This window comes from Cyanistes caeruleus, chromosome 4, assembly GCF_971803275.1.
Source record: "Cyanistes caeruleus chromosome 4, bCyaCae1.hap1.1, whole genome shotgun sequence".
Classification (NCBI taxonomy): Eukaryota; Metazoa; Chordata; class Aves; order Passeriformes; family Paridae; genus Cyanistes; species Cyanistes caeruleus.
This window is the reverse complement of record NC_141704.1, coordinates 58,313,199-58,340,234: the sequence shown is the minus strand read 5'-3', so window position 1 is coordinate 58,340,234 and position 27,036 is coordinate 58,313,199. Positions and strand designations below refer to the sequence as shown.

The 27,036-nt window shown below is 45.0% G+C and overlaps 1 protein-coding gene and 2 long non-coding RNA genes across 5 annotated transcripts in view; 1 reads left to right on the top strand and 2 right to left on the bottom strand.

Moving 5' to 3' along the window:
• Positions 1-3,363: 3,363 nt before the first annotated feature.
• On the bottom strand, positions 3,364-11,739 carry LOC147653672 (uncharacterized). Its single transcript, XR_015285670.1, has 4 exons — positions 11,404-11,739; positions 10,214-10,349; positions 8,871-9,000; positions 3,364-7,658 (listed from the first exon to the last, which is right to left on the bottom strand). It is a non-coding gene; the product is annotated as an uncharacterized LOC147653672 (long non-coding RNA).
• The window catches only part of AKR1D1 (aldo-keto reductase family 1 member D1), a 34,819-nt gene continuing 19,521 nt past the window's right edge, over positions 11,739-27,036 (top strand). The window contains exon 1 of the mRNA XM_023938234.2: positions 11,739-12,088. Within this exon, the coding sequence (XP_023794002.1) occupies positions 11,996-12,088 (93 nt within the window). The 5' untranslated portion in view covers positions 11,739-11,995. The remainder of the gene's footprint in view (positions 12,089-27,036) is intronic.
• LOC147653671 (uncharacterized) overlaps positions 24,011-27,036 on the bottom strand; it is a 30,820-nt gene continuing 27,794 nt past the window's right edge. For 2 of the 3 annotated variants that reach the window (XR_015285673.1, XR_015285672.1), the window contains exon 2: positions 24,011-26,933. This is a non-coding gene — a long non-coding RNA (uncharacterized LOC147653671). The remainder of the gene's footprint in view (positions 26,934-27,036) is intronic. The other variant, XR_015285671.1, reaches the window with a different exon arrangement.

The window sequence follows — 27,036 nt, the reverse complement described above, 5'->3', positions numbered from 1 at the left end:
ACAGTAAGGTCAGGGTATCTCTGGTTACAGCAGTGCCTAAGAAACTTTGTTCTAGTAAAATGATACCATGCACAAGCCACATTATATAAAAAACTAAGGAGGCATAGGCATGGGATATGAAGCACTTCAGACACTAAACTTCAATGATGTGGCCACTGCTACAGGTCCTGCCCAAAAAGAAGGATCTGAGCCATGCTGAACTTGGCACTGCCATGGCAAAACAATTAGGGATAGCTGGAGAGGCAGTCCCACTTTTGCAGCTGCTGAGTTCATGCAGCCTGGGTCCCTACACAGAAATTATCTCCCTGATGTATTGCAGGGTGCTCACATGCCTCACAGATCTCTAGTTTGGGCAGATAATGTGAACAGAACTAGGCAGCACTGTCAACATCAGCCACAGGGTAGGGGGAGAGTGAATAGGATGTCCTTACCCAAAGGTTTGTGAGGCAACCACTCCTCCTGCTCTGCACAGCACAGTGCACCACAGCAAACAGCTGCTTTGGTTTTTGCAGGTGTCTGTACAAGATTTCACATCCTCAGAGTGTCCTTCTCTCCTCTTTTCTGTTTGGTTTGAATCCCCAAACTACTGATTTTCACCTGGTTCCAAAGAATCAGTGAAAAAAATCAGTGTAGCTTGGGAAAATGTAGCAGAGACTCCCCAGAAGGTTCATAAACTTTTCACTGAGCTGGCCAGAGCTTCAGTTTTCTACCACAGTGCCTGAAAACAATTTGTCTGCTTTCCCATTTCATCAGGAGGCTATTGCACAGCTCTTACACTGATATTGCAGTAAGGACCTTTTGAAGCTACTGATTGGAGTGTCTTTTCTGTTTATTTTCTAATAAAAAAGAATCATATGCACTAAGCTTTCTAAAAAGCAACTGTGCCGGCACTCAGCCACAGAGGAAAGTACTGCAAAAGCCCCTGATGCTTTTACTTAACAATAAATTCAGACAGCTTTGTTTACAAATGGGGCTGACCTTTCATTTAACTAACTTTTTAAAGAAAATCTGGGAAAATTTATTAGTTTAGAGTCAAATACATTCTCTGAGCAACGAACAGGCCTCTGATCCCTTTTATTTACATCCAGACATTTCAAAAGCTGTTCAGTAGACATTTTCCAGTTTTCATTTAGGGAAGGCTTATCATGGTTTATACACTGATCCTGTTCCCATCAAAATTAACCACTTCCCCACCAATATTATTAGGAGGAAAAGTCAAAAGGAATGCTCAAAACTATGTGCTCCTACCAAAAATCTCAGCTTTTTTCCTTCACAACTTAGATTCTCTCTGGACCTGCAAATCAAGTTCCCAGAGTATCGCCAGTATCAACATGCAAGATTTTACCAAAATCCCTCCAAAAAATGCCAATTTGCTTTTCCCCCCCTGCCCCCTTTTTAAATACAAACTTTACAAACAGTTTCTACATCCTTAAACATTGGTCAGGAGGGAAGCAGCCCCAGCCAGCAAGCTCACAGAGGCAGGGGCTTCACGTCTACATCCAGGTCCAGCTGAGCTGAGGCTTGAAGTCAGTTGCTCCCTCACCTCCCTCCCCAGCAGACAGGCTTTTATCTCCTGAAATCTCCCCTCCTCAGGTTTCTTCCCACCATCATGTACAAAACTCTCCTTTTGCTTTGATGAAAAATGAAAACCAGACTTTCCAATCCTCACTTTTTCATGAGGAAATCTTCCATCACCATGTCCTGCCAATCCCAATTGCTGCCTTATTAACACACAAGTATTTTAAGGGTACAGGACTGGAAATTTAGGCAGGAATTGTGGAGCAAACACACAACATGTAACACAATGAGGATCTAGATGAGAAAATTTGGGCGATCAAGGTTTATACAAATGTGTTTCTATAGTACAGATGATGATTTCTGCAGAACAGAGAATATTTCCAAAAATTAAATTGTCCTGAAAAGAACAATAAATGGAAAAGGTACAAATAGGAGAAGGAGACAAAATGAAAAGATTTGTAAAAGAAAGGAACCTTTAAAATACAATGATAGGGCAGGCTATAGTGAATTTAAATACCAGCCTGCAATAAACTCCGTGTAACATGATCCCTGAACACAGCCCTTAGGGAGGCTTCAGCTACACTTTCCAGGCATATCTCTTCAACCTTGTCTCTGTCACATAAACGAACTGAAATGAACATATGTTTTTAAGTTTGTTTCTAAAATAACCAGACTGGAGCAGAAATACTGCACTGCCCACACTAATTCTCCCCCCACCTTCCTCAGGGGAGAGAGCAGAGAAAAACCATGCGTGTTAGTCACATCAGATGAAGTGCTACAGTGACGAAGATTTATACAAAACAGAGACAAAAAAAGCCTGTCAGGTCCCAGCTGCGGGTGAGCAATGAGCTGTGAGACCAGGAGGGTGACATTGTGCCAGGGCCCACTCACCTCCAGCCTTGATGGGCTCCCCAAAATACACACATCAGCCCTGCAAGTGTGCAGGAAATCACCAGACACACTGTGGGGATGTGCCAGCCTTCTGCAACACACAGAGCTGAGGATGTGCACCAAGAGCACCCTGGAAATGGATTAGGCAGGGGGGAAAGGTATTTCTGCCCCAGCCTCTTCTGCCCCTTCACAGACAGAGGTAGACCACATCCAAGGCACTGTAGGTAACTCTTTCAGCTCTCAGAGGATGCTACAACAGGCCAAGATGTGCCCTGACAGGCTCATATCTAAATATCAAGGTTCCTGGTGTTTTAATCACAGTAACAACTGGAAAGGAATTACTCCTGGTATGACAAAAGGCTGAAGGATGAAGGGATAGGGAGCAGCCCTGAGGTGCACTTCCAAGTACTGGAGGCTGAAAGGTTGGACATGACCCAGCAGCATGAGCTTGCAGCCCAGAAAGCCAAGTGCATCCTGAGCTCCATCAAAACATTCAAATTTCTCACATGACTGCAAGTACAATGCTACCTAGGGAAGCAAGCTGTGACTGCATCTACATTCCTGCATCTCCTGTCTATCCTAGACATTGAGCCCTGCAGATCCTTTTCCTGTCATAGGCTGCTTGCTCCTTGAAATGTAGGCTGAATGACCTCCATGGGAAAAAAAGGACATTTTATGCCTTACAATAAGGGGAACTATATACCTGAAATGGAAGCTTGATTTGTAATGAAATTCAAGAATTCAGACATATGGATTTTCTAATAATCAGTATTACACTCACAAAAGGTCTCCTTTCTCCATTTGGAGACCTGAGGGTTTTAAGAAAGGCTTATCTGAAAGACACATCATCAAACTGGTAGGAGAACCTAAACCCTCCTGTCTAAAATGTCACTTAATGAGGCTTCAATTAAGATTTAAAATATCTCTGTAAATGAAGCAAATAGGAAGAATGAATTTCTGCTTTGGATCTTTTTATTCGTTGTCTGCCCACAACAGTATTGTGCATAAGTAGTTTAATTTCTGTCACAGTATTGGCTCAGCATCAGCAGAGAATATATAGCAATTTACTTCTTAAATGGTTAAAAATTCCGGGATCTATCACTTCAAAGGCATTTTGACTACAATGGAAAAAATTTACTTAGAAAGCTCAAATTGGCAATGTCTCTTTAATTGGCTTTAAAACATTTAATAAAAGTTTTATGATACAATCCTACCCTACAGCCACCATTAATCCGATGTGGCTGTGAGAGATACCACGCAGCCTATGAAAGCTGGAAGAGAACATTTTGTTTTGTTTCCCACCTATTAGTGTTTACTAAACCAATTACAGGAGGTTTAACAAATCATCTCAGAAAAAGAAGCTGCTGCTGCAAAAAAAAGAAGCTCCCCTTTCTTGTTATGACAGGCAGTCCCATGATTTATTCTGGGTTCTAGCTCCAGCTCTGCCCCAACAGTTCTCCAGTCTTAAGCAAACAAGGAATTGTTCATGTCTTTCTATTTCTTAATCCCCAGCTGGATCACCACCATTTGATTTGCAGAGATGCTACACAACGCCTTGGAGAGGAGGCTAACATCATGTTGCCTCATTGCACAAGAGGACAAAAGGCATGGAAAAGTGGTAAGGGCAGAAGGATGAGACTTTCATAAAATGTAGATATTTGGGCACAGACTTGAGTAAACCTGACAATGACATTTCAAAGGCAAGGTGGCATGGAAGGTGGTATGGAAGTGTTAGGCTGGTAGAGCTTGGCAGAATATGATAAGCACGTCTCACAAAGCATCAGGAGATTTCTTAATCTGCCAATGTACATGCAAATGTCAAAAATTCCGTGGCAATTTGGGAAAAAAAAAGCAGAAAACAGAAAAAAAAAATTCCATCTGTAAAGCAGACAAAAGAAATGGCCACTGCAAATTGAGTGCCTACCTTGAGGAAAAACCCACCCTGTGGTCTGCGTGCAGCACCTTGGTACAAAACATGGAATGAAGAGCTGAACATAGCTGTAAATCCCACCAGCCCTGATAGAACCTCTACTCATAAAACACGGATGCTCAAGTGGGGCTTCACGTTTTTTGGCAGCATCACTCAGCTCCCACCAGCACTGCCCGCCTCCTGGGCTGCCAGCTCCAGGACAAGGACTAACCCACACAAAGATGAGCTTATCTGGCCTTTTAAAACATTCTGGCACACTTTAAAAAGCATACAGGCAGGCTAAAATGTATCAATGTGATGTTTTAAAGCCTACTCTTCTAAATTTCCTGTTTCTTTTGACACAGAGCGTTGCCCACCAGCAGGTAGCACTAGCAAAACCCACAATACCATTTGTTTTTAAAGTGTCCATGGAAAATACCTGCAAGCAAAGAAAACAGCAGGAGGTCAGACTTTACCTGTGGGGTTCTCTTTACAAGCTAATAGTTTCCTCTTCGTGACCTCAGTTCCTGCCCAAGTGAGATTTACTTCAAAGGGAGAGCTTCCCAGGCTTGAAGCTGGAAGTGCTGTGACCAAAGGGGACTGGCCACTTTGGGACCCTCATCTCCAAGCCTGTGCTGCTTTCATTCTTTTAAGTAGTAAAAGATATGGACGAGAGACTGCAAGAGCCTTCTCCCTGTTATTTTATCTTGCAGGCATTTGACATGTGGTGTGCTGTATGAAAATGATGTGCATTTTTCACACTGTCCTGACTGCAAGAAGGTGCTGGTGCAGCCCTGCTGCAATTAGTCACTTGTGTCTGCTTGTTGCTGGAGGCAAGGAAAGAAACAACATGCCAGTGAGGCTCCTAAAGCAGGTAACATGGAAAACAGCTGTTTACCCACTGCAAGGAAGTAAAATGATCATTCATCAGAGCTGAACTAAGAATGCCTGTACAGCCCTGAGATGGACCCAAGGGAGCTGTGAGAGGTTACATGTCAAGTAAACATGGGAGTTGGCAAGAACAGAGGTCGTGCACTGAGGTGAACCCCTGACCAAGCTCTACATTAAAAAAAGAGGCAAGAGAAATCTCATATTTTTGGAACATACTAAGATCTGGTGATGAGTCTAACTCTGTCCCAAGAGCCTGTTTTGAAGTAAGGGACTCTCAATGACTCCCTCCCCATGAATCAGGAGTTAAAAAAACCCCAAACCACAAACTCTCGAAACACCTTGGTTGCATCATACAGGCAGCATCCTCCCACGGTAGCTGTCCCTATTTTGGGTGAGGAAGAGAGGTTACACAGCGGGAGCCACCACCACCACTGCTCCCTTGGGAGGCAGGAGGGACTGTGAACAGACAATCAGCTCTTCCCAAGCTTCTGCCACAGCTTACTCAGTCCTGGGTGCAACACACGGGCTATCTCCCATCAGCATCAGGTGGATGGCATGCTGGAAATCATCAAAACGGGGCTTAGATGTGTGGGATGCCAAAGGGAAGGGGTTTATACTGGGCAGGATCAAATAGCAGGCCAGACTAACTGAGGTGAGATATGAGGACACTTACTCAGGGCCAAAGGTTAATGCCTCCCCACATGACAGGGGTCGGTATCTGAGGAATCCGGAGGCCACCATGCAGCTACTGACCTTTGGCTGGGGATCTGAGAGGCAGCGCTCACCAGCTCCCAGGTCACTCATGTGCCAGAGCAGACAGTCAGGAGAAAAATCTAAGATACTGTTCTAGAAGAAAGTGATATATCAGTAGAGTGTCAGGGGTAGGAAATAAACTGGCTCAGTTTGCTGCAAGCCCTGCTAACACCAAACTTGAGCATGAAGACAGTGCCCAAAAGAGAGCAGGCTCGTGAGACAATGCCTGTATAAGTGACAATGGTACAGGACTAGAGCATTACCTTTCCAAAGAATTCGGAGGATTATTTTTTCTAACTGAGCATCTCTTTCCCTTTCCCAGCAGTTTCTGATCCTCCAAAGGAGCTCCTCGTCCTCCACAGGAATTTTTCAGCCCATAAGTAACACTCCCTGGATTCTAATGGAGCAACTCAAGCTCCTGAAGTGGACACTAAAGGGAAAAGGGCACATTTTAGGGGGTTGTACTGGTAATGCCAGACACTCTCCTGTTGTGCCAAGGGTAACATGGTGGTGGATAAACAGCCTGGCTAATTTGGCTCTTGTGTTGTGAGGTTTTACTTCCCCTAGTCTCTGTGTGGCTGCTGCTTCTGGTACAGCATTTACCACAGCTTCCCTCAGTGACTACAACCCAAACCAGAGTGGGGTTAAACTGCTGAGCAGGCCCTGGCTATTTGCACAGCCACTTCCCCCGGAGGAGCACCCCACAGCATGCAGCACAAGGGCTGTGGCAGTGGCATTCCAGGGGATGCCACAGCCCGGGGCTCTACACCTGTCCCAAGGTGGCATGGAGACAGGGAAGGACCAGGATGGTCACTGGTCCCTGGGGAAGCCCCTGTGTCTCGGTGCAGTGTGAGCAAATCCCCACAGGCACAGGAGTGGTGGGAGCATAATCTGTAGCAGCTGCTGGCATTCTTCCTGTACCCCAGGAGTGATCAAAGGCTTGCAGTGGCTTCACTTTTCCAATGTTACTAGAAGCAATGGAACAGCATCAAGGATACACTGGAATTTCCCTTTTATCACAGCTGTAGCCACAGAGCATTTATAGGAAGCAGAAGGGATAAGTGACCCAGCCATCAAGTATTTTCCTAAATCTCTCCATAGGCACAAGTGGTAGGCACATTTTCTCCATGCTCTCCTTGGGGATCCAGAAGTGCTGTACCAGTGCTGGAAGAGTCAGGCCAGATGAGGTCTTTGGACAACAGATACTTTCTCGCAGGACTCGCAGAGAAGAGTTTTCCTAAAAGTGTACATATATCATAATTCCATCACTGCCAAGCAGTAAGTCTTGAAAGTTTGAAGGCAATCTTTGGTCTTTCAAAGAAGAATTTACCAAGAACTAGTCCTTAGCAGAGATAAAAGTTATTGCAATAAAAAAAAAGAGAATGTCACTTAAGTGTTCCATTGTTTGCCGAGTAGTTTACATGCACCAGTGGGAGCCAGGGAAAAAAGGTGTTTGCATAAAAACTGCTAGGAATTCCCATTACATCACACTTCCCAACAAATCCCAGGCTGTTATCCTGGCAGTCCAGCCTCATTGTGCAACAAACATCACCAAAGGGAAAAGATCACAAATGCTTCCATATGAGGAATCCCTCGGTCACTAAATGAAGGAATCATGAAGGCAGTGTAAGACCATTCTTCTCATCAGGAGCCCTCGAGAAGTATATTGGGATATATGGATGATTATTGTGATAATCTGTGAAAATAGAATAAAAGATGCTACAATTTATTTTATTTTATTTTTTTTAACAGAGAAGTGTTCTCCAGTTCAGCTTATATCGTTTGTGGCAGAAGTAGCAAGAACTAAAAAAGCAATCACACTTCATGTATAGGCCCTCTACTAAGCACACACACACCTTATTTATTGGAGTTTAAAAATGAAGCTAGAAGCTTTCCTTTATATGTGTTGCTTTATTATAGGTAATGGCAAAACAGAAAATAAATATTAGTCTTGACACATGCTACCAAAATCTCTAAGCTAAACAGTTGAAAATACATAAGTAGATATTCCACATGCAGGACGGACACATGCTATTTTATGTGAGTTATTAAAGGACTAGGCTGAAAATATGCAGACTTTAAGACCGTGTTTTAAGAAATTTTAACTAAAAACACATGCAGAGTATACATTCTAGCAGATAATTACACAGAGTGGAACACGACTCATACAGAAAATAGAAACTGTAGCAACATGCACTTTTTATCTAACAAATACAAGTATTATAAAAGTACTTTCAATTTTCCTTTTTAAAAAAAGATCATTTTTAGGCACTACAGGTCACCCACCTCTAGAATCTTACTGATCTAATCTGCAATGTGTAAACACACCTAGATCAAGAAGATTCAGGTGAACACTATTTTTGACACGTTCTCTTGTCCAAAACAAGTTAAAAAAAAAAAAAAAAAGGGAGGGGGGGAGCAACCCATGAATGTCCAAGAAAACATAAAATCTAAATTATGACAAGGCCAGTCCTTCTAAATCAATGACTCTTTCTCCTTCCTTCCAAGAACTGGGGATTCTATATTTAAAGGCCTCACATGTTTTCTCCTGTTCCCAGGGTACTTAGCAATTTGAGATAAAATGAGTAAAAAGGTGACCTCTTTACTTTAAAAGATCCCTGGCCAGTTTTGCCCAGGTAAAGAGGCCGTTGAGTACTTTCTTTACCTGAGATTTCAGCAAGTTTTTAGGAGCAAGAATCCTCAAATGTCTGACCCAGTTTTCCTGCAAAAAAAACTTAGATCTAATTTTACTTTTTATTTTTTTAATCTACTTTATTTGTGTGGAGATTCAGGGGGTGAGGAACAGAACACATATAAGATGCTGCTTTTGAAATCTCTGCTCTTTACTTAGGTCTGAGATGACTAATGCTAAAACCCTGCACCATCAAGACATGAATCACAAACCTACCTTAGTTGCTTCTGAAGGTGTTTTTGTGTGATTTAAGAGCTTCACTAGAGAAGGCAAACTTGTGTTGATAGGATGGCAGCACTCATTACTTGCTAGTCAGGCCAGGCTGAAATGTCACTGGCTTTGTTTCCTAGAGAAAGAACTAAGATCACATCTGCATTTTATAAAAGCTCCTGAATTGTTACTGATCGACAACTACCAGCAGCCAACGCTTTGCCTCTAGAAACTTGCATTGTTTTGCAGTCAGAGTTGCTAGATACCGTGTCCTCATAAAAAGTCTGGTTAAGTCATTTAAGCTCTGAAATTGAGAACTGCGCTTCCCTGAACAGCTAACAGAAATTATTGCTAACAAGAATTACATGTGACAGGCTCCAGGCTCCATTATTTGGCTTGCTTTGTTCTTTAAAGGATATTCATTATCAACTGAAAACCTGCTAGTATTTCTAGCTTCCATAAATAAGGTTCTTTTTGGTTAGTAACTTGGATGTAAAGGGGGTGGGGGGGGTGGGGGAAATCAATTCCCTATTTATTTTCTGGGGTTTAATATAAAATCTGGAAAGGCAGTGGAGCAGTAGGGTAGGAAGTTAGAGCAGCTATGGGACTTTAAAACTCTCATGTGTAAGAGGTGTTCATATTATTTGCTGTCAGTTAAGGTGCAAGAGTGGAGGGAAGGACTTGTAAAATCCTCTTCCTCTCTCCAATTTCTGGGGCAAGCACACTGGCTAGTTTTGTAAGGACCAGCCCAGCAGTGAAGCTGGAAGTGAGGTGACTTGCCTGTTAACGTGATGAGTGCTGGGAGCTCGTGCCCGTTGTGGCTGGCTTGCCTTGTGGGTGATGGACCACTTTGCCTGCCTGTTCCTAGAAGCACAAGTCCTTCTCCTGCCCAAGCTCCCCGTTCTGCGAATTATGGCAAGTCCATCAATCCTTCTTTCACAGTTGTCATTGAAGGCTATCACATGTCAGGCTCGTGTACTCCTGCCAGAGAGGCTCCTTGCACTTGCTCTTCTCCCCAGGACAGGCAGTGCAGACACAGCCGTGCTTTGCTTAGCTTGGGATCATGCGCAGCTCCGGGCACGCGTTGCTCTCTTGCCAGAGCACATGAGTGAACTGGATGTGCTCCGAGCCCAATGCAAATGAGCCAAAACTGCACCTCAAAACTCCCCAAAAGATGCTGGATTGAGAGGAATTATGGAAAAGCAGGTTGTGGAGTGGACTTGGAGCAGAAGTTAAGGGATAGGAATCAGCTGCTGGGCAGCAGAGCCTCTTAATGAAATGCTAGAATGGGACTGGAAATAAAGAGGTCCCTGGATGTCCTCTGCCACATCAGACTCTCCTCTACTCACCCCATTTCCATCTCTCCATGTGTTTGCTCCTCTGTTGGAAATACAATAAAATGATGGCTATAGCTTAGACATGCAGCTGGCATAAACTTGTCCTCCTATGGACTGTGCTTGGCACAGAGAGATGTCAGAGCTGCTCCTGTAGTAAGAAAGCGGTAATCAGTACACGTGAACAGGGGGCATGGAGATGGCCACTGGTTTTCCTTCCTCCTGCAGGCACCCACAGCTTGCAGCAACTTGTAGACAGGGTCCAGCAGGATGAGCCTGCCCACATCCAGGCTGCAGTTTGCCTCAGCTTCCCCCCCTTGAGATGGAACCCAGCCTCCTTACAGACACTCTTTGCACTGCGTTGCCCAGATAAAGCACAGTCTCTCACAATACCTCAGTCACACTCAGTCCACTTTCCAAGGAGCGATTTACATTCAACCACAGCACCCTGCCTTTGTCCTGCAGGACATCCCAAGTGTCTAGAAATTTTTGGGTTGGGATTAGTTGACTTGCACTTAGTCATGAACTTCTTGGAACATTCCTAAATGTGGAAGTGGCAGTTTTTCCATCTCAGGAAATTAGATTCCTTGCAGGTATCTAATGAGTAACACTAAAAGGGTCTCATGGTAGGCTATTCTCTGGGCAGGTTCTCAGCCCTAGGAGTGACCAGCCCTTTCCCCAAATGCAAACCAGTGCACACCTGTTGATTTCAAGAGCTGAAGAGATAACTTATCATGATGGATCCATTAACCCCTCTTGGAACTGCATAATCTGATGAACTATTACCATGCATGGAAAGCCATGTAGGGAATTAGAGGAGATAAAATAATCTGCCAGGCAAAGACCATTGTTATAGTTGAGGAATAACGTTCTCTGAAGGCTTAATTTCAGGTTGGTCTAGGAAGACCTAAAAGACCATACACTTCCAGATCAAATGTGGAGAACATAGATGTCACAAAGCAGGTGGTTCAGGACAGGATACATATGCAGAGTGGTGTAGAAGCATGGCCCTTAGTGTTCTATGGGGACTAGAAAAGACAGTAAGAGATGTGTGATGAATTTCATAAAGGATATTGTCTCCTTCTGGGCTATCAGCATTAGGAAATAGGTACTTTTTTCCCACTGTGGAGCAGAACCAGACCTTAAGGAACTTGAGCCCATTCACTGTAATTTGGGGCTCATGCTGAGGCAGAGAAACTACTCACCCGTCTGGGATTTCCTTCCTTCCCTCCTTGCCTCTACAGTAGTGGGTTTCAAGCCCCGGAAAGGAGAGCTGGAAACTGTTCTACACCTCTGTGACAAAATTTCCAAGACCTGGCACCCCCAAACCTCGAGAAGCCGGTGCCCCGGTGCCGGCAGCTCCCGGTAGGGCAGCCCGAGTGCTCCCTGGCCAGTGGGTAGCAACGCCCCGAGCCGCTCAAGGTGCCGGTGGCCCAGGGCCCTTGAGGCTTGCACGGAGCAGCCTTTGGCGGCCACGCGGGGGTCGCGGCGGGGCCGTCCCAGCGCGGGGCGGTGCGCGGGGAGCCGGTGGCCGCGGGCCCGGGGCGGGGCCGGGGCGGTGCGCGGCGGGGCGCGGTGCAGGGCAGCCGCGGGCACACGTGGCTCAGCCCCCCAAAAAGGCGCTCCCCGGCGGCGGGAGAGAGCAGTTCGTCCCTCGGTCCCCTCAGAGCCACCGCCGGTCCGCTCCGTCCAGACGTCGGTGCCGGTGCCAGGGGCTGAGGTTGGGCTGCGAAGCGGCGGCTCCCACCCCCCTGCGGAGTCAGCCCCGGGTCCGGGGCGGCCCTACCTGCGGGCACGATGAACCTCACCGCCGAGAGCCACCGCATTCCGCTAAGCGACGGCAACAGCATCCCGCTCTTGGGGCTGGGCACCTACGCCGACCCCCAAAAAGTAAGTCCGGGGGCGCCGCCGCAGTCCGGGGGCAGGTGCCGGCCGCCCTCGCTGCAGCCCCCCGAGCCGCGGCTACCCTCCTCCTTTCCTCCCGTCCCGGCCACCTCTCTCTTTACTCCTTTCCCCGTGCCAAGTTAAAGACCTGGCTCTGCCATGTGCGGTGCGGGCAGTGCGCGGCTCGTAGAGGAGGAAAAGGTGGGAAGAAATAATAAAATAATGATCCCGCCCAGCCTGCGGTGCGCTGCAGCTGTCACTGTCGCCCACCGCCCCGCGCCGCTGGGCGCACGGGCAGGGTGCGGGGGACTTGGAGTCGGGGTGGTGCCGTGCAGTGCCCGGGTCGGGAAGGGATGGGACCCTCGGCAAGACGGCAGGGAGCCCTCGGCCCCCCGGAGCCAGGAGGGACGGTGCCGTCGGTTCCCCTCCCTTGCTCCCTGCGCCGAGCGTAGATAAATAAGATGAAGGATTTCGGACCGTCTTGCGGCTGCCCCCGATACTTTCCAAGTAATGTTCCTGAAACAAAGACCCAAATTCCTGCATCCTGACTCCTGTGGCTCCCACAGCTGACTGCCAGCGGCCAAACCACTCTCAAATATTCTGCATCCTTGGGTTTAGCGCCGGGCAGGCATCCCGTCTGACCGTGCCGGTCGGCTGCACCCGTGGAGGCTGGGGAAGCACACCTGATGCTTCTTCTCTCTGTGGACCTGGGAGCGCAAAGGCAGTTCAGAAGCCACTGCCTTTTAAAGCTCTCCTAAACTGCCTGATCTTTCATCAGTTCTCTTTTTTATTTGTTTGAAGAGTTGGAAAAGAGGCACCGTGGCCAGAACCCTTCTTGTGTAATAGCTGCGATGCAATGTGTGTATGTGCATGTGTGTATGACTCCACATATCACATGGTATTTAAAAGTACCTTTTTAAAGAAAACTCTTGATTAAAGTCATTTACCAACCACAAATGCATCAATAACGGTGTCGAATTTTCAACAAACACAACTTCAGGCAATGCACAAGTGATGCAGATAGGATGTAAGACATCCTCAGGACTGCAGATCTCACTGGTTAACTGCGCTGGTATTCATGACTTCAGAGCCTGGGCATCATCCCCCACATCACTAAACTTTCGGGAGATATTTTCAGCTAGTGCATTCTTTGAATAACGGTTAGTGAAACAAAATTAAGGTCTCTAACAGGAGTTTTGATATTGCAAAGCAGAATGTTGCATAATTCAGTGTCAAAATAGCTCTGAGTGAACTTGAAGCATCTTTTTCCAGACGTGTACATCATGCCCCCAACCCTCAAGTTGCAATTTTTTGCCCTAGTTAAGAAAAATGCAGCTGCCAGCACAAGAGCTCCTACCTTGCCACACTTCCAGCCTGCAGCCCGGACAAGCCGTGGCCCAACACCGTGGCATCAGGCAGGGAGCCCAGAGTGGCAAGTAACCTGCCGGAGCTGAGAGAGGAGCTGGATGGGATTCCTCTTACAGAGGCAGCTTCTCGGCACTGTTGTTTCCCTGCTAATAATTTATTCTGCAGGAATTCAGCTGTCCCAAAATCAATAGAGCAACAGATCTGCTTCTTCTCTCTTCGTCCTGCAGAATCCTGGTGCTTCCATCCTTTGCCCTCCTGTGGTTCGAGGTGTACAGCGAGCCTCTGCATGGAGCTCAATGAGCCAAAACGAATCATTGTTAGGTAGGGCTGGTTTTCAGCCGGATCAGCCCCAGGTAGTGGCTTTTTGCTTTTCGCATACACGTCCTTTGTTTTCTGCTAACAGAAGGTGGGGAGGACAGGATAATGCAGGCAGGGCAGGCATTGCTACGGCAACTCCAATTTAGAGCAATTGAAGGCGCTGTGTAACTGTACCCTCAGCGGGGACGGGTGCACATATCCAACCACCCTTTCTCCTTCCCCCTGCCTTTGTAGGAGTTTGATTTTCTGAGCTTTCTCTTTCTTCACGATAAACACGTTAGAAAGTTATGGGTGGGAGGAGGAGCTGAGAAGAGGTAGAGAAAATAGCAGTGATAAGGCACTTGCCACAGACTCATTTTCGCAGAAGACCAGGTGAAACAATGTGTTTATCTGCGGAGCCGGGCTGGAGCTTTACGCTAGGATTAGAACTGCTATTTGAGTCTAGGAACTTGTCACAGAGAGCAGCTGGGGAAACGCAGCGGCAGCAGCCTGCTGTGGGATTTGTAGCAGAGTTGTGCTGCTGGTCGGTGATGGGGCAGGACTTTTAAATAGGTCACGGCTTAAAAATTGCCCGTTTCCAAAAGGCTGCTTTGCTGATAAGGGGGGTGGGGGCTTCTGTCAACTCCTTTCTGTGGCAGCGGAATGCTACTTGGCTGGGACATGCTGCTTTGCCGAGTGCTGACTTGCGCCTGGTGCAACTTCCAGCGGGATGCCTGGCGAGGTGTCTGTCCTGTTCCTCCTGCCTCAACAGCTGAAAGGTTTTGTGGCAACCCACGACCAGGCAACCCAGGAGTTTCAAGGTTTATCTTAAGCAGTGAGGCTATAAACTAGCGCTGACACGTTTCTCTTAAAATGCTTAGCTGTAGCCTTTTGTGGCTGAATTGCTTAAGAAGCAGCATCTGAGCCACCCATTCTCCAGTGGTGGGGGCAGGCAGCTGGTGGTAGCGACAGCTCAAGCCAGCCCCAGCACCCTATTTCTGCTCATGAGTCAGATCCCTGCAACTTCCAGTTATTTTGTGCTTTGATATAAAATACAGAGCCATTCATTTGTCAGATTATTCATCTTGCTCTTGACGACAGGTTTTTGATTTTATATTAGTTTGTTGATTCCACCCCCCCCCCAAAGGTTATTCACCCTGGCACCTCCATGTCAGAGCAGCTTGTCCAAAACAAATCTGTTTTCTCAGCGTCAGGCTGTAGCCCAGTAGCTCATAATGAGCCCGGAGTGTTCTTCCTGAAGTGCAGGAATGTGCTCACTGGTTAAGCCAACCAGGCAGATTTAGTTAGCCATGGAACAGGGAAATCTGCTTCTCCGGCAGCAGTCGGTTAGAAGAAAACAAAGGCAGGAGGCCAGCTTTCACGTTTCAGGCTTTGTCTGCATAAACTGAACAGCAGTGCCTTCTGAAATGTGTCAGCAGCTTGCCGTGCTCATCTTAAATAACTTAATTGTTCTCCCAAAGACAACTTTGGGTGATAAGTCATGCTTCTCTGGTTGTGAAATACCCCCCAAAAAAATACATCTATTGACAGAAAGGCTCCTGTACAAGTTTACTGACTGAAAGTAGTACATCACTCAACAGGAGCAGAGCTGGACCACTGTGGAAAAGCTCTGCTTGATAATCAGACTCATTTTAATTGAATGCTCTTTCTCCCTAGATGTAAGAGCTTTTCTTCTGATTGGGTAGAGGTTGGGATGACAATTCAGCTAATTCTTTGAGGCTAAAAAGTGCAACGCTGGGGGTTTCTTTTTGCTTTACTCTCCTACCACAGCAAGAAAGTACAAAGAATCCATTGGCTATCAATTCATCTGCTAACAGGAAGAAAGGAGTCTTCTCTGGGTCACAGAATAGAATTAGTCATAAACTTGGGTTATTTATCAAGAGAAGCACAAAAAATATTTTTTGCAGGTTTAATTGGTGCTTCCTGTCCTTATTTTAAAATAAAGGAATGCAATAATTGCATAACTATTAAGCTTAATTTTCTTTTACAGGCAGATTTCAGTGTGTTGAAGTTTGTTTTGCATTCTCCTTCATGTAAGGAAGGAAATGTATGATTTGTATTAGATTCTTCCCTACATAAAAAATTAGGCTGTTTATCCTACCAAGGATGGACTCAACTGAAAAAGTGGAAATCTCAGTCACTGACTCCTTCCTCTGCTCTCTCCTCCCTTCCCCAAATGTTCCTTCTCCTCATGGGTTTGGGTGGGAGCTGTGAATCAGGCCTACCAGTGCACTCCAGACAGCTTTAAAATTTGAGGCCAATTCTACCTCTGTTTGGCTCTGTGGATCCTTCTGGCAAAGCCCTGTGAGTGCAGGAGCAGCTCTGCCAAGGCTCCAGCAGATGCATCGTGTCCAGCTCCCCCTCCCTGAGGGCCCCCAAGCCGTTGACCCAATTCTCCAGGGTATTAAATAGATGGGGGGGAGGAGGGAGAGGGCAGCCCCATAGGGGACGGTGGTAGAGGAGGACAGGCCCCTGGATGAGCCCCTGGAATTGCCCTGTGCTACATCAGAACCAGTCCTGTCCATGGCAGGCTCCCACCACCTGCCAGCACTGATTCTTAGTTCCCAGCACAAACTATCGAGTGGTACTGGTACCCATCTGGACAGAGATGAAGTGTGGGGACGAGCAGTCTTAGAGGGGAAAGGTGCTAAAAACACTCCTAAATCCTGGAAATCCTATGCCTCGTTAAAACTGAACTTATGCCTGCTTCACTTTATAACTCATCCCTGTCAACACAGCTAAGATCATCAGTCCAGTGTCTCCACATAAATACTCCCTGTTTCCCTGGAAGGTCAAGGGGCCTTGGCCACAGCTCCTCTCCTGCCTTCCTGTTTTGACTGAAGGAGGACAGGGCTTGGAGAGAAGGTTGTAGCAACCACACTGTACACAGGCGCTGCTTCTGAAACATAAGATTGGGCAAAGCACTCAAGAATAGCACTGGGTGAGGGCTGTTGGCAAGTTGCGACTTAGCTAAAAATGAGGTTCTGAGGTAGCCAAATCCATTCATAAATTGGAAGCAGTTTTGTGGAATAGTTTCAGGCAAAACAAATGGCAAAGCGTTTCATTTTGGGCACTGGCAGTACAAGCTGAGGAATCAAAGAATTATTAAAGCACTTGGAGGTAGCAGTTGCCTTTCCCTGAATAGCCCACTGGTAAGGGAATCCACATGGGCGGTGAGAAACCAGATTCAGTCCTCCTCAGCCTCTGGGGATTAAATTCATATCAGATAGCTCAGGGAAATAACATGATTGTGGGGTAGGTGATAGCTAGAGGGAGGCAAGAGGAAACATGCACAGGCTGGAGCAGGAGGAGCACCCTCCCCATGGGAAAGTGCACTGCCCACCAGCCCCACAGTGTTGGATGCTGAAGAGCTTGGTATGGCATCCAGCCAGGACGAAGAGAGACCCATTTCCCCAAATCTTTAACTACCACAAAGTAACCCTTGTGAGTGCCCAGACAGTCTGTGTTTTGTTTAAGAAGAAATTGCTGGTTTGAATCAGGGGGAGGAAAAGTTCATCCAGGGCTCCCAGATCCAGTCTGAGTGACCAAGTTAAAAAAATCTGGTTTGGATAAGTAGAAACTATTTTGGCACCCTGAATTACTTTTTACACCCAAGCTAGAAGCTGAACAGAGTAATTTTTCATTGTACAGGTCTAACAGGCTCTAATGCTCTCATAGGATCATTTATGTCAAAAAGTTCCTCACATGAGGATGTGCATGCACAAACTTTTTCGATCACTCTTAACTGTGCTGGCACTCCTGCTGCAAGCTGCCTGCCTTTGGAGCTGCCATAGGCTGCTGTTAAGTCAAAAGAGGTAATAAGTGATTTGTCCCTATGATGGGATCTGGACCTCTGAGCTGCAGTGAGGGAAGAATTACACATAACTTAATCCCCGCCCGTTTTCCTCCTGGAAAGCCACCACTGGCTTCTGAAACAGGGTTGTCTGCAGACAGCAATGATTTCAGGTAATTTGTAAAGAAAGTCACCTAGGCTGACACAAAGTTACAAAATGAATCATGTATTGAGCGTTCCTGGGAGAAGTGACACCTGAGATCTCTGCAGACACTGTTGAGCTTCCACTTGTTGATTTCTCACCTATAAATTTCTCCTACTCTGACTCAGACAATTGTCTTCCTCCTGAGGTAAACGTGGCTTCTGGATTTTTTCTTGAAAGAGATGAGAGATGCAGTGACAAGAGCAGGACTTGTTCTGACATCCAAGTGTTCTTACAGCCTTATCTTATTTCCCATGACATGCTATTAAAATAAATATGTAAAGAAAATAACTCAGTCCTTTTAATGTAAATGATTACACATGAATATGTGTTTGAACTCAGCAAATATTGAGTATGAAGTTAGCTCTCTAATGAAGGGATCTTTATGAACCTACATGAAATTACCACAGATGTAGGCCAGGGATTTTTATTTTTTTTTTCCGAGGTAAAATACTGGGAACATGATTTGAACAGAGCTGAGGAAGTCAGCTGGGATATTTGATTACAAAGCCTTATTTATGCCTTGAACTTAAGAAGTAAATAAAATTCCTAAAACAAAATTAATTTTTTTTAAAGCTACCGGGTTATATCTCCTAACATTTTCTAGCATTTCCAAAAGACATTGTGTCCCTTCACAGTCCCTTTTGGTAACCACCACTGGCTTTCTCAAGCTCTTTGGTTTTTAAGCAGCAGTATTACCTCATGCAGTTCTTGTCTTCACGGAGCACTTTGGAGCAGCGGAGCTACGGCTGGCCGACATGTGGCAGCATCAGATCTCTCAGGGTTGGGATTTCTGAGATGTTTCAGAGGGTAGCCTCATGCTCCCTCTGTCTCTGAGGATATCCTAAAACCATATGTCCAAGTGGAGATTGAGTCAGGGGTGAAGGGAAGGAGATACATTCCTGCAGCCCAGAAAGACAACTCTGCCTGATCTGCTACATGTCCTGGAGGGCTCCTTGCCTGCCTGTTAGTAAACTCTAAGCTTAGCCTTCACACTGAACAGTATTTACCCTGAAACCCAATATCTGCCACCGGATCGCTCGTGGAGTCGTGACTCAGTTAGTTTCGTGCTTGAGGGACTAAACCATACTCAGGCGATTTTGCTTGCACAGACTGCAGATGGCATACCTTTAGTGGCTGGTATCCTGGTGTTGAGTGATGCTCTCACTGATTAATTGCTCAGATTTTATTCCTTAGCTAAGTCAGTTACTGGCAAGACCCAGTTGCCAAGAGCAGATAAAGGAAGGATTTCTTGATATTTGGTGCCCAGATGCCTTGAAGAGGTACAGCAGCAGGCATAAGCTTTTAGCAGGCAACAGACCAACTTGGCTCTTGGGCAAGAGCTTGTCTGAGGAGTCAAGAAACTGCAGTGATTGGGCTCTAGTATTGCCTTAATTCATCCCTGCTGTTGGCTACAGAGGTGGTCAACATGCCAAGGGAATAAGTGGTTTCACACATGAAAAAGTGCTTTCACAGATCAAACTCCTTATAACAAAGTGGTGAGGGTACACACTAGAAGGTTAAACTAAATCAAAAGGGTCTCTGAACAAATTCAGATTTCATCAATGACTTTTGCTAAAAGCTTACTGGTGTGTGACACATTTTAAAACTCCCTTTTTTATATGCTCAAGTGGCATGTTTACTACCTCTGATTTGTCTTGCTTTCTCCTTTTTTCCTCAACCATACAGCTTTTCTGTTCTGCCACTGGAGCAGTCTTCCTCCATTTATTTGTCTTCAACACTTCCTTCTTCATGTTTAGCCTTGTTGTCTTCTCTGCCTGCAACCGCCTTTTGATGCCTTAGTTCCTACTGGCTCTCTGTAATCTTGTGTTATACAATGGAACATTTTTGGCTTACATAAATCCAAGATTGCATCTTTATCTCATTAAGAAAGGAACCCTAAGTCATATAATTAGAAAAATCAGGTAATTAGAAGAGGTAGATGTTTTTTTCCTGAAATGTGGCAGACTCAGAAAATCCTAGCTTTTGTGTAAGAACGGTATTTTAACCAGATTTGAACTTGATAAAATGCTTATCACATTGTCAACCTGGAGGAAAGATTCTTGTATGCAACTTTCTTGAAGACACAAACTCTGTTCCTAATACTTTGATTTGCACAAAACCCATGGTTCTAAGAAATCACTGAATTTACAAAATGCTCTTTTACTTCCATGTATCTTCTCTGATGAAATCTCTGTGGTTCTTCATTTCCATGAAACTGGAAGCTTAATAGAAAACATAGTGATAGTATTACTAATCTCTGCTCTGTGCTAATGGCTCCTGTTTCCAGTTGTGAATACAATTAGTGTCTAATCATGTGTAGCAGATTAAAAAATGTGTTTACTGAAGTGGCCAACATGTAAAATTCATAATGAAGAAGAGCCCAGCCTTGTAGATGAGTGTGAATGAAAGACTAACTTTATAGCTACAAGGTTCATTAACCAAGGGAGGACTTCTAAGCAAAATGGACACAAAATTGCTGGTCCTGGAAAATAGTGAATTTTTTAGTTTGCTATAAGGAGCAGAGTTGTGCTCAGAACAACTTCTTCCCCTCCCCCCAGCCACTCCAGCATGCCTAAAACAAAATCCCTTTTTCTTTAAATGATAGTACGTCTAACTTACAATGACATCTCAGCTACTACATGAAAACATTTTCAGACTGCTCCAGGACCAAGAGAGCTATCCTCACACAGAGCTGAGGACTTGCAAAAATGAATCTATTAACAACCAGATAATTGCCTGGCCTTGTGCAGTGATGCCTAATCCAAGCAGAGGGGCTGGCTCTTGCTTCATGCCATTTGGCTCCCAAGCACGGTACCAACACGTGCAGACTTGGACACGGCAAGAGCGCTCCACAGGAAAATGATCCCAGATCAAGGGCGCCGTTAGGAGGTGACAACTTTGTCTGGGAATCAGGACAACTTTTGGATGGTGGATACCAGGTGCCAACACGACCCACCAAACTACGTGTCTGTTTATGACACAGTGTAGAATCGTGTTTAACCGGTCCAGATCCAAAACTAATAGAGAGTTAATCCAGATAAGCTTTTAGGACAGTAGCACTACTCAAAACCAGTCACAGGGATTCTTATTTGAAAAGTAACCAAACAGAGAACAGACCTTTTCCATCCCATAGCTGCATGCTGCAGTGACAAGCACTAGCTGTTTCAATATACCCCTCTTCCAAAAACGACAAAGTTAGCTGTTACCAGTGCAATAATACTAATCCAAATATTGACACCCAAAAAATAGTACTTTTATTCTTCTCTTTTCCTATGGCTTTCTAAATATGCTGGGGGTTTTTAAGCCTGCTCAAAAGCCACAGAGAAAACCATTCTATCTAAATAAAAGTTAAGCAGATTGTTTTACAGAAGATGAGACAGGGAATCACTGGCATTGTTGAAGAGGGGAAAAACTGAACCCCTATGAGTGAGTAATTGGGATTACCACAACTGAAAGATACTGTTTTTGGCAAGAACATTTAGAGCCCAATTTTCCAGGCAAAGCTCCATTTATAAAATGTCCCTGACCGACTCCATACGATAAATATGGCTGTGCACTCCTATGTGTCCCTGATTCCCCACAGTTCTCCAAAAAAAAGTGTAAGCATGTTCTTGCAGCTCATGTGGGAAGCTAACGTCTGGATTGTCTCTTTGGTTGACCTAGGAGGCCAGATTTGTCAAAACTTGAAAGCACTGTGCAGAAAATGCCTCTCTAGGCTTCAAAGCCAACTCTTGTTGGTTCAGCTAACTAGGTGGTGGAATTCCCCAGGTTTTACATTTGCCTTTGCAAACACTTCTTCATACTGGCGCCAGAAACCTCTCCCCTTTAACTCTAGGGAATGAAGCAGAAGAGCTACGGGCAACCTTTTCTTCTCTTTTATTGCACAAGCTGGTGCTTTATCTTCCGCTTGTACCTCATACATCCCTGTGATTGCATTGCTTGTCTGAAGGGTATTTTGATAGCACCCACCCTCCAGGATAGATCCTTCTTTCCAGGGCCAGCCAGCTGGCTGTTGTGTCCTCCAGCTCTTCAGGAAACTTTCCCAGTCCACCCCACTAGCACTGTGAGCACAGAGTCCCAGGTGCGCACATCATGTGCTTGGTTTGCTTTAATCTTCTAGCTGCCAGCAGAAAGGTATGGCAGCTCTTTAGCTTCACCTTGCATTAACTGATTTTGTACCAAGTGAAAAGTTGCAGCATTCCTAAAACCGAGGATTCTGCAATCAAGTGTTAAAAATAACTCCAGCACCCTCTGCCAGCTACAATAATAAGGCTTTCCTGAAGACAGCTTTGGCTAAATCCTAGAATAACAATGTCACTGGAATTCTAGAAATGCTAAATCTGTAGTTATGCAATCTAATTTCTGTTGTATGGACAAACCCCATGCTTCAGGTCACTGATAGAGCATCAAGTTAGAGGAGAAAGGCACCCCTTTTCCACCTTCATTCATGGTGTGACACAAGACCACAAGTGACACCATTCCTCCCATCTTCTCTGCGCATATTTGATGTCCTCCACCTTCCAAGTCAACACAGTGCGTGACAAAGTGAAGTTCTGGGCCAGCAGAGCAGCCTGGGGCTCTTAGCTGTGTTCTCTGCCCCCATTCCCAGCTCTACCTGCTTTTGCAGAGAACCCTTTGCTGGGTTTTGCTTCCTGGATGGTGGCTGCCAATGCTTCCGGGGGATGGAAGCCAGATTTTCCTGTGTGTGAGAGAGAGGGATGTGCTGGCGGTTGCATTTTCCAAGAAAGAGGTGTACAGTACAGCTTCTCTTTTACAAGATTAAACAATTCTAAGAATGTACCCTTGTGTGGCTCAATATCCTCTGGCTTTGTAAACTCAACCTGTGCTTTCCTGCAGGGCCTTCAGTACACATGCTTTCTATGCTGTGTTCTTAACATCTTAAGCCAATCCTTTTTGCCAGTTTGTCCAGAAAACAGGCAAATGGAAATAAGCATTTGGGCTTCTAGAAACTTGCATAAGAATCTGTGTGTCAGTGCCGAGCTCTGATGAAGGAGGCTCTGAGCCCAGGAATGTACCTACTTTCTCCTTCCTGTATTTAGCTGACTAAGATTCCTAAACAGCGGCACCACATCCTAAATTATAGGTTTGGACTGGAGCACTTGGCCCATGGCTTGGATGTCTTGTGTAATTCTGCTGCAGCTAAACCCAGATTTTTCCAGAAGATTGCCCTGTGTCTCCTAACACATCAGGAAGGCTTTTTCTCCCAGGGTCCTTATTCCCAGCTGAGAGACTGCAAAGCATTGCACTAAACAGGTGAGATGCTCAGGACTAATGTAAAGGGCTTCTTCCCTCAAGTGCTGCTTCCTCTGCACTCATGTGCTGCTGACACTGCTGCAACTCTGTGAAGTTGCTCCTATAAAACAGGGCAGAGCAGAATCTGGGAGCCTGAGTCAGACTGTTTTCCTTTACCGTACACACTAATAAAGAATAAATGACGATACTGATGTTAAGACATAAAAACAGTGACTACAGTAGCAGTTCACATGGTTTTGCAAGATTATAATCTACTGCCAGTGTGTCCTGTTAGCTTTGTCTTTGGAAACAACCCTCTTAATCAGCTGGAAAGCCAATGGAAATTGCTGACCAGAAAGAGATGCTATAGAAAAAGCAAAAGAATTGGAGGGTAGCTGAACTGTGACATTAAATAACAGTAATAAGTCAGACAACCACTAACATTGCTGAGCAAATACTGTTCTACTTGAGTGGGAAGAGAAAAATTCATGGGTATGCCTGCACAAAAACATTCTCCTGTGGCTTGGTCATGTGCACTCACAAACAAAACTGAAGCTGAACCATTTGCCATGGTAGGGAGAATAGTTTTTGACAAAATGGGATGTGACAGAAGGTGTCTGGAATAAACATTAAAAATTAGGAAAGTTTATGGTCTCAGAGGAAAAAGAGAGCAGACCCGTTCAGATAGACAGAATTGATGAAGAACATTGCTTTTTCAGACTCACAGAAAGTGGTAACTGGCCAGTTGGCTACTTCATCTGTGGAGAAGGAGCCAAATTGCTGCTTCCTTTCTTTCAGAGAAGGTGCATATCAGAGTCTGCTCCCCCAGCCCTTCTGTTGGATTTATTTATCATGGAGCCTGAAGGAAACAGATACCAGTTAAATCTGTCATGCATGATGGTAAATCAGCCGGTTTACAAGCTATTGATTGATAGAGGGAATAATTGTGCTCTTGTTTCCTTAAACTTTATGATCTTAAAAATAACACAGATGCTATTGAAGAAATTTATTAGTGATTGAGCAAGTCCTCCTAGTCAACCAAGCAGTTATTCTTTTATCATAAAACATGTGATAAATTTAATATGGTTCTTTGGCATAAATTAGGGACTGTCTGCAAAAGCGCTGAAGAAAAATATCTGACTTACTGTGCACAAGTGGTTATAAAACTCCAGTTCTAAAATGAGTCCTTGATCAAAGTAGCATAGTTGCAAGGCACGCTGATTAGAAGCTGAAACATTAATTATGGTGAAGGATCAAGAACACCTCTTATCTATGCTTAAATAAAAAGTAGTAAAGAAGCAGAGATTTGTCTTAGGGCCAAAGCTAGAGAGTCCTGAATTACTACTAACAAAGCATAAAGGTTTATGACAGAGAAACATTTTATTACCTCATCTACTATTTGTACTACTCTAAAAGTGAGCCCTGCTCTTTCAGGAATGGTGCAAGAATAAAGCCCTGTCTGGAGTGAGCTGGCAGCATAGGCAACTGCATTCTAGGTAATGTACTAAGGGAGTATAACCCGCAGGAAGGAGAGGGAAGTGGTCTGGGGTTCTGAGTACAGTAAGGTGGCTGCCCATGGCCAAACAGCCTGGGAGGTGTGGTTCCATCAGTTGCTGTGATAAGTGGTGCTGACCCTTATACTGCATAGATGCATCACAAATTTCTATCTGCACTTAAATAAAAGTTGGCTTTCAGTTGGTAACCTTTGATCTGGTCACTACTGAAGACCAGTGAAAGACAGAAGAGATTTAAACACCTCAGACTGAGCAGCAAAGTAGAGGGGAAAGATCCAGGTTTGTGCCTTCTCTGATGGAAAGATGGATGAGCAGCGGTGGTCTGAGTCACCCAACTTTGGTATGGTCTGTCAGGAAATAATGGAATAATATACAACACCTAAAGCAACACTTCTAAAAAGTGGCGATATCACAACATAACTAGCCTGTGCAACTCATCAGCACAGTTTACCACAGCCCATTACTGCTGGATTTGGAAGGATTAAATATGTGAAATGCCAGAAATGATAGTTTCTCCATTAGAATGAAAATAAACATATGGTATAAAGTTTCCAGACTCACAGATGTCTCAGACCTCCAGCTGGGATGGTTCAATAGAGGCAATATTTTCCAAAAACTGTTCCCTAGATTGCTTTGCATTTTTATATGAAGCACCTTAGACCAGAATCTGTCAGAACTAATATACCACATCAGATGAAATGGACTAGTGCAATAAAAACATATTTATATATATATGTAACGTACACCCATCTCCGGTCATCGGTAATCAAGACCTGATCCAAAAAAAGCCACCCTGAGCCCCTAAAGAATAAGGTTATTCCTTGAGATGGAGGAGTCTTTCACAAGATTATTTGGACAGATGTAAGTCCCACATAAAAAATTAAGAAATTCACAGAAGTTGAGCTCTAACACGTCAACGGATTCAGGCAAAAGCAGATGCAGTAGCTGCAAGTGTTTCCCTCTATTCTACCCTTCTTCCATGTTTGAAACTCTGCTGTTCTTTTACATGTGAGACTCTACATTTTCTCACCTATTCCTTCTGCTTTTCTTACTGACCAAATGGGCCCTGGTGACTAAAGATGCAACTCAATAACCAGCGTTTCCTTGCCTGGTAGAGTTTCTGCATCAGGAAATAATAGGAAGCTGTGTTCGTGCAATCTCTTAAGAGTGTGAAGAGGGGAAATTCTAGTACTGGGTTCATATCCCATTTTCAGTCTCTTCAACATATGGAAAAAGTAAAAAAAAAAAAAAAGACATTTTAATTTTTTTTCAAAATCTATATTATGGTAATGCATCAGTGTCGTCTAAATGTTCTGCTTTCATACACTTGAATGGCAAAAGTCAAACAGGCTGAAGAAATCCGAAAGACACACTGTTTGCAAAATCACATTTCAGAGAGAAAAAACACTGATAGCACTTTTGGAAATATACTTGACTTTCAGATAACTAATAATCACTTAGGCTTGAGCTTACAGCTGAGCCCTGTTGCTCTGTGGTAGTCAGCCTGAGCTTTGCAACTGCGACTCCAGCCTCGTGTGGCTCACTGCTGGGGCAGAGGTCTGAGGTTAATGTCATCAGTCACCACAGGCTTGTAATACTCATGTCAGAGCTTTCATGCCTCTCTCAAATCCTCTCCTGCAGGTTCAGGCAGGGACAAAGCAGAGAACATGTTGGAGGTTGTCATTGCTCCATGCCTGGCACTTCTGTAACGTTGCCCAGCATGCCCCAAGTAAAAAGTAGCCATTAAAGTGTGCCTGAAAAGCTGGTAGCTGCCATGGTCTTCATTACATCGACTGACAACCAGGAAAGGGCACGGACAGGGGCTGAGCATGCTTTTGGGAGGCTTCCACAATGAAAGCAGCAGAGCACTGAAACAAGTGTTTCATTGTCTCCCTCAATTAAGCACACAGCATTGCATCATCACTGCTGTAAACACTCTAGAGTGCCAAATTGTGCCGTTTTGCTTCTCGGCCCTCATTCAGGTCTGTAATAAATCAGGGCACGTGTGAGCAGCTTTGCATTTTAAGTAACCTTTAGGCACTGCGTGCTGGAGCAGAAAGTTCCTCCTAAGGCCAAACAGAAGCTGGTCCATTTTGTGCCTCTCAGAGTCAGGCAAGATGGGACACTGAGTGAGCAGGCTGAAATATGGTCCCATTATCCCAGAATGATCTGTCACCAGCCTACAGTTCTGGGATTGAAAGACAGGGATGAAGACAACCCCAGGTGTCTTCAGCAGTCCTTCAAAGTCTTTTCTTTCATGAACATGGAAGGGAAGGCAATGTCCTTAATCACTGAAGCATGCTATAGCAACTATGAGTTTCACATCCTTTAGTTCAGTGGGTGGTGGAAGAGAAGCTGTTCCTTTCATGATAAACTCATGGACAGCCAGGCCAGTGGCAGCTGTAAAAGGACAGGTGGGAGAGAGAGGAAGGAGAGTTATTACTATGGTGAAAAATGGTCCTTTCCAACAACACTTACTGCAAGTCCTGCTTCTCTTCTTCTC